This window comes from Takifugu flavidus, chromosome 18 (assembly GCF_003711565.1).
Source record: "Takifugu flavidus isolate HTHZ2018 chromosome 18, ASM371156v2, whole genome shotgun sequence".
Classification (NCBI taxonomy): domain Eukaryota; kingdom Metazoa; phylum Chordata; class Actinopteri; order Tetraodontiformes; family Tetraodontidae; genus Takifugu; species Takifugu flavidus.
The window spans coordinates 562,747-577,645 of NC_079537.1; the positions used below are offsets into that span (position 1 = coordinate 562,747).

The window sequence follows — 14,899 nt, forward strand, 5'->3', positions numbered from 1 at the left end:
TGAACAGATTTTATGGTATTCAATACTTGTACCAATCATAGTTTTCTTCGAGGAGATTTTAAAATTTTGACTTTTATGTGATCAATTTCATTTTCATTATCCCACAATTGTATCACCCAGACAAGGTCTGAATTGACTCCAAAGCAAAGCCACAAATTGTTGAAGGATTGAATTAATAAGGTCAGCACAAGAATGAGCTGACACTAGCAATCAAGCCCAAATAACAAAACACAAAGTCTGAACTCACAAAAGCATGGCTATGCCATTGAAAAATAAAGTGGATTTATACAATGTGCCCAGGAAGAAAAGATAATAGCTCATATACATGAAACAATAAGGCAGAAGTGAAGGTCAGAGAGGTCATTTAGCAGTGGGAGAAGGAAGGACAGTGAAGTGGGAGGATACAACAGAGGACATGCAACTAAGCTAATAAACTAAACCAGTTCTACTACATAGCCTCTACCTCAGAAAACCTGTGGTAACCTGGCCAACACATCCTGACAGCCCTATTGTCTCAGGATATTCTTTAATACCAGGCAGATGCTACTACATGGTGATCCTAATATAACAACTTTGACTTTTTCTAATGAAGCCTACCTTTAATCTAGCGCTAATGTCAAACGTTTGAAGGACCCCAAAATATTTAATACAGTACTTGCACAGTGATGTGCATATTGCAAGAACTGCAACAAAAAGTACTTTAAGTGGCTGTGGTATTTATTTAAATATCAATACGTCCACCCCGTAGATATTGAATAAGAATGGAACAAAATCACGTGCACTTCCTGAGACGAAAATGTTCATACCGTCGATAAAGTAACCAAATTCCATTCCGTCCTGGGAACCAATGGAAATGCGCATTATGCGACTGGCCAATCACATTCTGAGCCGCGCGAGCGGGCGCCGACTCCCATCCAATCACAGGAGGCCCGTGTGTGACGCGTCGCTGTCAGCTGTTCTTGTTTTGCTTCTGTTTCCCCGTCTTTTCCTCCATTTCAGGGGTCGTCGCCCCCCCCTCGCCTGAAAACCCCACACTAAACCTAAACTTGACCGTGCTCCCTGCGGAGGGAACCGCCGACCCTGCCCCGAGCACCGACCCGGTCCACATTTCTCCGTATTGAAGCCGTCTTCCGCCGACATCGAGCGAAGAAGAGCAGCCGATCCCAGACCTCCAAAGCTGGGCGAAGGGTGGGAAGGAGGTCGCTGGAGATCGGGATGGAGACCGGAGAGGATACCGGAGGGCCTAGCGGACCGGGCGACTTGGGGCTTCGGTTTGGCTGCGCCTCATTTAACCAAGACTCCACGTACGTATAAAAGCAAAGACAGGGTCAACTAGTGGACTATCTCAAAGAAACAAGACTAGATATACCCTTAAATGATACATTCGGTCATTATTTATTATTATTATTGTTATTATTAATACACAGGGCACTAGTTGGCTCTTAATCATATAAGCTATACACAGTCCGTATTACACGCAAACATGTAAAGGGACAGGGCAGCGCAAACAGTTATTTCGTAAGCATTATAATTTCTTTTCTAACTACTAGTTACTGTAGACACGATGACGTCATTATACTGTAAGGCAAACAGTAAAATTTCGGTCCATCGGTACGCACTCAGTACTCAGCTCTAGCCCATCTTTTTACTCAATGTGGCATCTTTATACGTTTATGAGAAAGGGAAGCCTAGACGTGTGTTCGTGTTTCTAAAACCAATAGCCTTTAATAATATTGCTATGTTGCACCACATTATACCCTATGCGACATGAAGTACGTTATAAATACGACCCTGGATAATGCTTAGTGCTGTGAAGCTTATTAGTAGCTTTGTGGGGAAAGGATTTAGCTCAAAAGCAGAGGCGAGTGCAGATGTCAGCAAAAAAACATGTCCTCAGTACAATGGTGGTGTTATAAAGCATATTAGAGGTGTAAAATTAAAAGTATTGCTCAATACAAGTCAAGATGTAAATCATCAAAAAAGAAAGAAAAATCCATGGATCTTACACCCTGCAAAACCCATTAATAAGTGAATGGGTTGCAGTGGCAACCTTAAACAGTTTTGTGTGACTGATCTGTTTGAATAAATAGTTTTCTCTTGGCCAGTAGGTCCATTTTAGTGCCTTGCTTAAGGACAGTGCACAGGACATTCAAATTACAGGTTGTAACTGTGTTGCTTATTACAATGTAAGTACTCGGAGAACTGGACTAAAGAATAGGCGTAAAGGATAGATTGGGAAAAATACTGTAGAATATTCAGTTTATTGCACAATAATCAGGATGTCAGCTAGTAACTTGCCTAATTAAAGTGTTGAGAAATGTGAGATAAGGCTGTGACCCAATGTTCTCTGGCCTCCTGACAACAGCCTAGCAGTCTAAAGACAATACCCTGCCTCAAGTTTAAAATGAGGACATGGATCAAGACAGAAATTAGGTTTGACCTCGCAATCATATGAGCTTCTTGATGAAATCGAGCAGGTTTCCTCCTGCTCAGAAAACAGGATGAAACAGGACAGGAATGTACAGAACTCACCTTCTGGAGTAAAGACAGAAATTTCACAAACAAGCACCTGTCAAATATATAAACTGTTTGAAGGTTGTAAAGACTTTAAGGGCATTTTTTCCTCTGTTTTGACCCTCTATTCTGTTGAGCTAAAAATCTTAAACTTGCTCTATATCTTTATCCATCTATCTGTGTTTGTGTGTACCTGAGTGCATGTGCGTGTGCACATTAAGGGGAGTAAGTTGCAAAAAAATAAAAATAAATTCTAAAGATTTCAACAAACCAAGCAAACGTGGTGCATCCTTCTGGTAGAGTCCATAGCGGTGTGTATGAAAACCTTTCATTGTTCAAACCTTCAAAAACCTTTAACATCCATATCGTCCATGACACATCATATTCAAATACCGAAGATGCATGTACACTTCATGTCCTTGTCTTCTCTCCCTCTTACATAGATGTATGTACAGTTGAACCTCTATCACGCAATACAACGTTTTATCCACAAGGGGGCGTCTGTTCAACATAGTTAATTAAACACTGGAGGCGAACACGCCCTAAAAGTCAACAGGGTGTTACCTTAAATTTTCCTTGAATTTCAGCTCAGAGGATTAGTCAGACATTTATTTTAAGTTTGGTATCCAGTCCTGCTGATGGGAATATACTGTATTGATGCTTTTGTGTTTGTGTGTTGCAGGTCATTGGCTGTGGGAACGAAGACTGGTTATAAGCTGTTTTCTTTGACCACCGTGGAAAAACTGGACTGTATTCATGAGAGTGGTCAGTAGAGAGTCAGAATTGTCCACGTTTAATAAAATATTATATTTCATTTAAACAGATTTGTCAAGAGAACAAGGATATCCATACTGCTATACCTATAGATGCTACTGTAGAAATAGATGCTAGCAGCTGCCATTAGTGATCCATAAACAACAAAGGTCCATAAACGAGGAGAAAGAGTGCTCACACATATTAACACCTATCAAATCTCAACTACATTCGAATGATGTTGATAATGCTTTCCTTCCTTAATATATTGAGAAAAGAAAAGACAATGCAGTTTAAATCATTTAGTGTCACAAAAACACAAGTGCAACTACTGTTTTTTCTTTATCTCTTTTCTGGCACTGTTTTTAGGCTTGTCTTCAGGTGCTACAAAGCTGCTTAATTTTGAGCAGATTTTTGAGTTAGTTCTGAAATTTGAGTTGCAGGAATAGTTAGCGCAATTCAGTGTTATTTCAGATTTTGCTCTGTGTGCAGTGTAAGGCCAACAAAAGTTTTCCTTCAAATCAATCAGGACCTGGATTCATGTTCCTCCTGTATAACCTGATGCTTCTAATTTTATATTTTACATTGTACCTAAAGGAAAGTAAACAGAATGGTAAAGGCAATAGCACCACCCTTCTGAGACGTTCAAGTGACGCAAATTGTCAAATTTAGGAAGCCTAATGATGTCGACAGCTGATGACTATAAAATCCATTTTTGATATACATTTGGAGCTACAGTCACTGGTTTATGAAGGAGGATGAAAGCTTTACTCTAATTCAGCAAATGGCTTCATTACAAAATGAGATTTATCATCACGCTGTCTTATATTCCAGAAAAAAAACTTCACGAATCACTGGCTTACGAAATGAATTTCCATTGTACATAAAGACAGACACAACTGCACCAAGAACCACATCACCCAGCACAAAATTGCTCTGTTTTTTTGCTGGTTCAATGTCAGAAAATATGTAGCTGACTGTGATTATAACCTGTCCACTCTCAAATGTGCCAAAGAAGACAAGAGTTTTTTTTTAACTTTCTGGTGTGTTAGGCAACATACTGTGTCACCATTTGTTCTCATAAGAACAAAAGATTGTGTAAAGAGGCAGAGATGCTGTAACTGTGTCTCCAATGCTAAGCTGAGATGTCAATTAATGTATGTAATGTATTCCAACCTCAATTAAGTTGGAACAAATTGCAATAACTACAGTGTGTCAGCAATATGCTCTTGTTGGTCTGGCATTTTCCAATATTTAAGCTAAACTGCAGGGCTGTTTACATCACTTCTCAACATTAGACATGGGGCTGCATTCATCAGCCGGCCAGACAGTTTCTATTCACATAAATGTGGAAACCTATTTTAGTGTACCTACCGGTATTCTCTATTTTTACAGCTTCAAAAGGCATCATTTACATGCAATAGGACTATGTCCTTGAAGATTCTCACTGGACTGTTTAAAAAAACAGAAAGATGTTTCTTAGCTTCTGACTAGCTTGGTGGGAGGTGAGACTGTCCTACTGGATAGCTCTAATTGGGGAGTTCTTTCATCAATGTCTGTGGCAACCACTTGAAGGGGGTGTCCATCAGGCCACTCGGCTCTCTGGTAAAGCTCACTAAATTACAATCAACAACATGAATCACATTAATATATGAGCTGGATTAATGCGAACCTTAAATGGATACATGATGTGAGTTATTAGGATCACAGGCCATGGGAGACAGTGGTGTGTTTGCACCTGAGAACAACCTCTGAATCATTTAATAGTCAAGAGTGAAGACAAGCCACACCACTGTAGCTGGGTGGGACTGGTGCCTGGCGTACTGGCCGATGGAATATAACTGGCTATAGAATCTTGGTTTAAGACGTACCTATTTTAAAATGAAACCAAAGACTTTCATCACGTTCTCTCCTCTCCCAGCAGAGACTCCAGATGTGTACATCGTAGAGCGTCTGTTCTCAAGCAGTCTGGTTGTCGTGGTGAGCACAACCACACCAAAGCGTATGAACATTTACCACTTCAAGAAGGGCACAGAAATCTGTAACTACAGTTACCCCAGCAATATCCTGGCTGTCAAACTCAACAGACAGGTGAAGCACCTACTAACAGCACTGAGTACGCTTCAAGAGATGTATAAATGTGTCTTTTATCACAAAGTAGATACCTTTATGTCTACCTTTATGTCTTCCCTGTATCTGCAAGGATACTGATTGTACAGAGTGCACTCAACAGTCACATATTTGTATGTTTAGCAGCTTGAAAACTTTAGCTATTTAATAAGCCAAAAGCAATAAGCAAAATATGATAAGCATGATTCTTTTATATAACTGTTAATGCTCTATCCATGCATTAGCTGTTAATATGCAGCACGCTATTATTCAGTTGCAATAATTTACACGTTTTAATGAAAATGAATATCAGAGAGCCCATAATCTGTGTTTAATCAATTGTATGATAAGTAATGCTTTTCTACACATTTGAGCACTGTATTATAATTTTTATTGTTGAATGTGGTAAACATTTTTTCCCCATAATGTAATGAAGTTGCAAGCCCAATATTGTGTACGATACAACTATGTTTAACATAATGTTGTTGTTGTTCCTAATCTGCTGTTTTACAGAGGCTTGTTGTGTGCCTGGAAGAGTCCATATATATTCACAACATCAAAGACATGAAACTGATAAAGACTCTTCTCAACACTCCAGCTAACAATTCAGGTAACACACATGGGCTCAGCTGTCAGCATCCCCCACTTCAGGTGTGTGAAGGAGCTTCATCCATCCATCTATGTTTGCTTTCTATATTCCTTTTCTTTATACTGTTCATGGGAGCTGCTGAGGCCACTTACTCTGTTCCACACACCAGTCATACAGCAACCACACACCATTCACACACCAATCACACACCATTCACACATCAATCACACACCATTCACACATCAATCACACACATTTACTTTGAAAAACGAACAATAGACTCCATGTGAAGCAATGGCTAAAGGCCTCTTGGTAGACAATTCTGATACTGAAAGTACTGCTAATCTTCTTTTTTTATATTTTAAAACTGAAGAGGAAATCTAATTTTTCCTACTAACTCTTGGTAATTCTGTCACTGTGTTTTTTAACTCCTGTAGTTCCACATCATGCGTTGCCAAATATTTGTTTAGGCTTGCAAAGTGCAAGTGGGGCCACCTTCTAATTAACCCAAAGTACCACCCTCAGGATAGTTATTTTACTGCCCATCTGTTGTGCACAAACATTTATCCACTAGTGGGAGGTTGGGACACCAAGGCTCACTGCAAGTGCGTCAGCAAGAGATAGGGTGACGAGTCATGTGAACGCTTCAGGTCACCTGCTTCGGCTCTACCGTCTGTGAATTATTATCCTCATACAGTATGAGGGTGGATTAGTAGCTGGACAGCTAAATAAATAGCCGACTGGGACTCATCATGTTTCATTTGTTCTCTTTCCTCTCACAGGGCTCTTTGCTCTATCTATCAACCATTCCAACTCGTACCTAGCATACCCTGGGAGTGCCACCAATGGAGAGATCATTGTGTATGATGCCAACAGTTTGGTAAGAATAAATGATAACTGTAGTGCAGACGTTTATTAGTATAAACCCACTGTCATGCGGCTGTCTGTTATGATTGTTTTATCATTTTGTTGTACAGTCCTATAACAGTCGTACAACTGCAGGGGTATCTAAGCTTTTCTATGATTTGTGCTTTGTTTCTCTTCTATATTGTTTCTGTGGTTCAGACAAACATAAAGAAAATTGAAATTCAACCTGTTGTCCCAGCCAATCCTTTTGTCTTTGTGTCTCATGTGGATGTGGTTGTGTGTTTGACTTTAATTCCAGAGCACAGTGGCAGTGATCACTGCCCATGACAGCCCCCTGGCAGCACTGAGCTTCAACACCACAGCCAGCCAACTAGCCAGCGCCTCCGAAAGGGTTAGAGGAATCATCTTCCTTCCTTCCTTCCTCCTTCCTTCCTTCCTCCTTCCTTCCTTCCTTCCTTCCTTTCTTTCTTTCTTTCTTTCTTCTTTCTTTCTTTCTTTCTTTCTTTCTTTCTTTCTTTCTTTCTTTCTTTCTTTCTTTCTTTCTTTCTTTCTAGCAGTGAGCTAGACCCAGGGATGTTGAGAACAGTTGTGTTTTACTGCCTTTAACCAAACTTCTTGATGCACAGTAAAACTCACAGCTCTTTCACCAAGTCAGCCTGTAGAAATGCAGCACATACAACAATTAATCCTGCTATTATCGTCATCAATGATGTTTTAGAACTTACAGACATACTGTATACACATGCTTGATCCTTCGACAGAATTTTACATTGCTATTTAATATGCAATTTGACAAAGCAACTATAAGCCACTGCCTGAGGTATTATGGACTATAATGGAAACAACATAATGTTTTACTCACACCATCTTTTAAATGTTAAATTGTCATGGAATCATCTGCTAGAAGATGCTCTGCTACAGCGTTATACAGCTTCCACTTCCTTGGCCCTTTTTCTTCACAGGGTACCGTCATTCGAGTGTTCTCCATTCCAGAGGGCCTTCGTTTGTTTGAGTTCCGCCGAGGAATGAAGAGGTTCCTACCCACTATATTACATCAGCACCCAGTGGTGGACAGTAATGATCTGACATCAGACATATAAACCATGAAGCTGTTACTATGGCACTGCCATGCATGAGAATTGGTGATGATTTATTGGTGATAACTGCTTTATAGTCATGTAAATATTGTCTGTGCTGGTTTCATGTATCTGCAGGTATGTCAGTATCAGCTCTTTGTCCTTCAGTCCTGATGGGCAGTTCCTCTGTGCATCTAGTAACACGGAGACAGTACATATCTTCAAACTGGAGCAACTAGAGCCCAAGTAGGAAAACACACACACACACACACACACCCACCCACACACACACACACACTCACACGCACACACACACACTCACACGCACACACATATTCTGCAGCTGTTTCGATGAAAGATGGATGGTCTGACAAAGCAATGTGAACCCATTATCGCAAACTTTGCCAGTCAAAAGTCCAAAAAATACAATACGTTTATAAAAATATATCCATCATCTATCCATCTTTTGGGAAATACACTGAATTTTCTATAATCTGTTCTAAAAATATACAAAATCGGACACAACTACATTTGTGTCATAATTGAAAGTTATCACATATGCCTAAAACAATAATTATAATGCAAAATACTTAACTGTATAAAACACACTTTTTGAGGATTGTTTCAAATTTCTTCTTCAGTTAGGAATTTTGCCGGGTTCTGCAGAATTTCTGAATACTTTTGTGTACACTGACTTTTTTTTTTTTTTTCACTATTTCGTAAATCAAAACATTTGAATACAAGGAGTTTAGTTGTCTAAGCGACATTATATTTGTCCTGTATTACTTTGTAAAAAACAACATTTTAACAGTGACTATACTGACAACATTGTTTTGTTTTTTAAGAAATGTAAAAGTGCACCATTGACTTTGGGCAGGTATACTGGGATGTTTTAGTTTTTCTATATCACTAGCTGGTCTGTTCAGTGGTGTTTTTGCATGTAGAACAGATTTGAGGGGAACCTGCTCTAAAGGAGGTTTGTCACCATCTACAGTGCCGGGGATGACACTTCCACCTGGACAGCCTATGTGGGGAAGGTGCTCTCTGCAGCCACCAGCTATTTCCCTGCTCAGGTATCGGACATGATGAGCCAAGACCGGGCCTTTGCCACAGTCCACTTGCTGAAGACCAACCAGAGGAACATCTGTGCTTTGGCCATGTGAGTTCTGTTTGGGCCTTTTTAGAAGATCTTTCTCAGCATCTGAATAAGCTAAAGTTGAACCATTGAACATTCATCAAATGTAACATTTTTCAGATCCCAAAAGTCTGGAAAAATCCCAAGTAAACTTTGATACAGTGAATTTGCAGGGTGTGGAAGAGGATTAAAAGCATTTTTGATGAAGAATGCAAACCATTGGGGGCCGTGTTTTTACTGTTGTTATAGGATCCAGAAGCTTCCACGGCTGCTTGTGGCAACAGCTGAGGGCCAGTTCTTCATTTACAATGTGGATCCACTGGATGGAGGGGAGTGCATGCTTGTTTATAAGCACAGGTTTGTAAAATGTGATTATTTAATTGTATTTATTGTAGGCAAAATAAAGAGAAAGGGAACCAAAAAGCACAATCTACCATGTCCAAGAAATATCCCCATCCATTTTCTGCTCTCATTCCTAGAAACTTATGTCAAGCAGCAATTTAAGTGGTGCAGCTGTCTCCATTCAACATGCTGTTAATGAACCCAAGTTATCTGGAGAAAATACAAAATGCAAACTCTGTATAGAGAATCTCTCATTTGATCCTGTTTTAACAACTGTGCTGCACACATGAATGAAAATTATAAAATGATAATTTACCACAGGCTGTTTGGACCAGACGATGAGCAGACTCAAGAAACAGATTCAGTGGGGGCAGAGGTCACGATGCCAGTACAGCCTTTTCCGTCCTATGCTGCAACTGCTGCCTTACCAGCCTCTGGGCCTGTGACTGCAACCCTTACTGGTTAGTGAGCAGACAAACTCTTAGATGGATTTAATAAGCACTTTTGTTTTAGTAAGATATATGTGCTGCCTGAGGGGTATTGGGGGGTATATACACCTCAAAGTATTATTACAAAGTATTGGAATAATATTACCAGAAACAATAACAGTACAGTCCTCACAAACAAAATTAGAATTTTAAGTTGTTGCTAAAATGAATTTTACTATTTGCGAAAGCACCCTTTTCATCATAAAATATTCACAGAACATTTCAAATTAGGAAAGTTCGGACCATCTGGATAACACACACCCTGTGTGTAGGCCAGATAGGCTGAGCTTGGAAGCAAAGATTAGAGCAAGTGTCTCCATATGGCTGAGGCACAAAAGTTCCAAAGCAGATAATAACAATACAAAATAATAAAAATAGTAACAATAAAAAATAATAATAACAATATAATAAAATTATGACTCATCTGAAAGCTAAACCTTGCTGCAACATATAATATCTTTTCTCGTCGTGACCGCTTTAGCCCTTTCATGGTCATGGGGAAACTGCACATATGGGCGAAGGCAGGTCCACCCCTGGGTGAGTGGCCAGTTCATCGCAGGGTCCTATGTAAGCATTTGAGGGTTTGGTACCTTGCTCAAGGGTACCTCAGCAGTGCTCTGAAGGTGTTCTTGCACCTTCCCCTACTACTAGAACACCTTCCATGTGAACCCGCTGCTTTTCAGCCCAGTCACCAGAGCGACCATCGCCCACAGAATACCTTCATCTTTATCTTGGAGCATTATTCTTGCTTTTGTTATCATTATGGTTATCCAAGTAAAATTCTTGATTGCGCGTCAGATAAATTATTTTTGCTGATTTAAAACTGGAGATGGCTACAATAGTTTGAGTAAATGTTTGTTTTTCTTTCTGTTTAGATTTCTATTTTTTGGTTTGCTAAATTTCAAATTCAGATGAAACACCCTTGAATCCAAGCAGGTTTGTTTAGAGGAGAAATGTATTTGGTTTAATGTAAAATGCTGATCGTGGCTGCCTTACCTGTTTTCCTCCAGGTTACTCTGAAGATGGGGGAGCGAAGAAAGGTGAAGTCATTCCAGAACACGAGTTTGCTGCTGGACCAGTGTGTCTGGATGACGAGAACGAGTTTCCTCCAGTGAGCATCCAGTAGTGCTAACTGTTAATCTATAGCTAGCTGCCTCTGGCAGTGTAACTCAGTAATATCTGATATTAGCTACTGTTCAGGTAACAAAAAGAGTTTCACACAATTTTCACACCGACTGGCCTTAAATTTCAGGTTATAATCCATACCATGTGAATATTCAGCTCCACTCGTGGCTGCTCAATATATTACAAATATATAATGGGATTATGACAACTAATGAAATTAGTGAAGCTTTATTATATATTGCAAACTATAATGTCATTAAAAGCTTTATATTTAATCAGTGCTTGCAATTTAGTAAAATGTAATAACAAAAACCTAAAATCGTTTTTAACATGGCAACATCTGCACTTAAACACATCACAAAAAAATGTGTTTTCATGAACCCTTGTTTAACCATCAATGGTGCCTGTTGGGTTTAAAAAAACAAAAACAAAAAACAACAACTAGGAATTTACTGCTCAAATTCAGTTAAATATCCTGGTTTTTATCTAACCCATCTTGGGGGGTGATGTCAAAAACAGTTATTAACTCAAAAGCAGACAAATATACATGATTTTACATCAAAGATGACTTTGTTTAAATTGTGTAAAACTTCCAGCCTTAATCCAGCCTTAATCCATCTTTAGCAACGTTCCCAGCAAGTAACATTAAGTGCCTTTTTCTTACAAAGAAAATAAGTCCCAGTGCAACCTGTTTCATTTAATATGAATTTCTATACACATATAGGGCTTAAGATCGCCCAGTATGGCGGGATTCTCTGCCCAGGCACAATTCAGTGAAAAATAACTAATTAGTGGCAGAATTGTAAGAAAAGAGAGAGCTAAAACCTCAGTAATGTTTTACTTTTAAAAATAAATTTATTGTACAAATAATACCACAATGAGTTTGTAACTGTAAATAGAGAGTTGAGTTTCCACGGTGACAAAGAATGGAATCATTTCCATTTAGAATTTGCTTTAAATACAAAATACTGGTAAAGGTGAAATGTTTTGCAGAGCATTCACCTGACTTTTTTAAGACCTCTGTGTGAACGTCAGATGCTCCTTTAGATATCCTGGTTGTAACGCTCCACAGTATGAGTACCTGAACTTATTTATGATGCAGAGCCTTTTTTTCTAAACTATTAACTATGCTTGTAGTTGTTCTGTAGTCATTCCATAGCCACCACTTGGAAGTTGGAGAACTATTGACATTTTCAGATTTAGGTCCAGTGAAACATTTCTGCTCATTTGTAGATACAGTTCAGCTAATTAAATGGAAAGATGCCCCAGTAGCACAGTCAAAACTTGTGATAAAAGAACATTTTAACTTAATTTTCCTTAAATTTCCCATTAACTGTGTGGATCAATCTGCGATGATGAGTTGCATTTGACAAATCCTGCAGACAAAACTAATGGGTCTGTTCCTGTGTTTTGGTAGATTAATTGGTGCCACGATGGGACTGGAGGTGGTCAGGTGAGGCGCTCATGAGGGGTAGAAGGACAAACGGAGAAAGAGACAGAAAGGGTTCATTCCATGACCTTTATGTGGGGGGCATTTTTAGTCAGAGAGAAAATAACAATTTAACATTAAGATTGAAGTTGACATGGGAAGCAGAAAAAGGTACGTTGCTGAATTCATCACATCCAGATCAGGGCTGCTAAGCTCCCCTTAAATGAGTTCTCATACAGATGAGAAGCTCAGGGAGTTTATTCTCTTCGGGAGGGTTTCTTTCACTCAAGGTGAAAGCAGGGTCATAAAAACAACGCTTTAATACTTGACAAATATTTTATTGAATTACTTTATTGTAGCAGGACCTTTTTATTTACTTTAACTATGTTTTTATTTGTGCCCACGCAATAAAATTTGTTTTTCCTTTAATTTTGTATTTTATTTTGCCACATTGAAATGTGTTACATATTTGTGTTTGCCTCCTGGTTACATTCCAGAAGGTGCATATGTACTGTATTTTGTTGGTTGGTGCCTATTTGTGAGAGAGCAAAGTGTTTTGCTGATTGCACAAGACCAAAACAAGTTTAAAAAGAATAAAAGAATTGAACCTGGGTTGTGGAAGAAGAATCAACCTATGCAAAGGTATGACTCTTGTCTTGTTTGTGTGACTTTGTGTTTTTGCATGTTAAACAGCGTTACAGATTCGACCGATTGATTTTGGTGTATGAAGGTGAGTTTAGTTAATCATTCCACCTTTACCTGACGATTCCTTGCTGCAGATACCGGTAGTGGGAATGAGTTCATGCAATTGTTGTGTTATATCACACTGCCCATTGTGGCTTATTTGATACTCTGAGCTTCAAACGACCTCATGGAAAACTGCTCCACATATCTTAGAACTAATAAAACCAATGGTTATTTAGATTCAGCAAGAATATTTCAATGAGATATTAATGTGACACTGTTGTGATATCCTGTGGAGTGTAATTAATGCATGACACATTCCTGCGCTCCAATTTTGCTGTATCAAACACAGGCACATGCACGTACATCCCCAAATCTACGGTGAACTATACCAAAAGACCTGAGACAAAAACTACATTTTAATTTTAGAAGGATGAAAGAATTGATAGAGTGTATGAGCAACATACAGTACATAGCTGCAGAAACCATCACCAGTAAACAACATAAAATGTTCCATCACAGTAGCAGCACAGTCAAATTAGCTTCTTTTTCCCTGCGAGAGGAAGGAGTTTTGAGTTTTTATCACATATAATGGAATGACCTTAAATACATGAAGCTATGACATCACCAAAGTTAGACTGTCAGTTCAGATGAGGCATTTTACTGCTCAGTTCACTTCAAAGCTGCTCTAGAGGAACAAAGACCTTTCATAGGTAGTAACAGGTAGATTCTGAAATAGTTTAAAGATAACAGGCAAGTTTAGAAACATCTGATTGAGCCTGTTGCTGCATATGAGCTTTTTACGCAGATCTAATCTGATTGTGGGGCTAAAGGGCTGAGGGAGCCTGGCCTGTTTCATAAGGATAAGGATAAGGATAAAAGACTTTATTGATCCCACATCGGGGAAAGTACTAAAAGAAAAAAGAAAAATAAAAGACTCTTATGTTATGTACAGTACATTGCTATGTACATTGTACAGTATATACAGAAATTATAAAAAATTATGTACAGGAGGAGTGTCAGACAGTGTGAAGACAAAAAAATAAGGTGCAAATAAGATGTGCAAATAAGACATACCAGAGGTAGGATGATTAATTAGTGCAAACATGCCAACCCTGGGTTATTGGTGCTACATTAAGTGTTGTGCATGTTGAACAGTCTGACGGCAGTTGGGATGAATGACCTGCGGTAAGGTTCCCTTTTACACCGTGGGTGTAACAGTCTGCTGCTAAAGGAGCTGCTTAAGGCCCCCACAGTCTTGTGTAGGGGGTGAGAGGGGGTGTCCATAATTGATGTCAGCTTGGCCAACATCCTCCTCTCGCCCACCTCATCAATGGAGTCCAGAGAACAGTCCAGGACTGAGCCAGCCCGTCTGACCAGCTTGTTGAGTCTCTTCCTGTCCCTCTCTGAGCTTCCACAGCTCCAGCAGACCACAGCGTAGATCACCGATGCCACCACAGAGTTATAAAAAGTCCTAAGCAGTGACCTGCACACTCCAAAGGACCTCAGTCTCCTCAACTGATGAAGACGACTTTGGCCCTTCTTGTACAGGGCGTCTGTGTTATGAGTCCAGTCCAGTTTATTGTTGAGGTGAACACCCAGGTATTTGTACTCCTCTACGATCTCAATGTCCAAACCCTGGATGTTCACGGGTGCAGTGTGAGAAGCCTTCCTACTGAAGTCGATCACCACCTCCTTTGTCTTGCTGGCGTTGATGCGCAGATGGTTCAGTTCACATCAGGCGCCAAAGTTGGTGATGACCTCCCTGTACTCCAGTTCGTTCCCCTC

General features: G+C 39.5%; 1 protein-coding gene across 2 annotated transcripts; it reads left to right on the forward strand.

Moving 5' to 3' along the window:
• The first annotated feature begins 938 nt into the window (after positions 1-938).
• On the forward strand, positions 939-13,068 carry wipi1 (WD repeat domain, phosphoinositide interacting 1). Of its 2 annotated transcripts, none has more exons than XM_057015931.1 (13): positions 939-1,304; positions 3,197-3,279; positions 5,192-5,358; positions 5,890-5,986; positions 6,748-6,845; positions 7,131-7,223; positions 7,795-7,865; positions 8,047-8,154; positions 8,903-9,067; positions 9,293-9,400; positions 9,707-9,846; positions 10,884-10,984; positions 12,416-13,068. In XM_057015931.1, exons 1-13 carry the CDS (start codon positions 1,216-1,218, stop codon positions 12,464-12,466), a joined length of 1,371 nt encoding a protein of 456 aa, XP_056871911.1. In that variant the 5' UTR covers positions 939-1,215; the 3' UTR covers positions 12,467-13,068. The 2 variants fall into 2 exon arrangements, with proteins under 2 accessions (XP_056871911.1, XP_056871910.1); XM_057015930.1 differs by having other exon boundaries at positions 940-1,304; positions 5,189-5,358.
• The last annotated feature ends 1,831 nt before the right edge of the window (positions 13,069-14,899 follow it).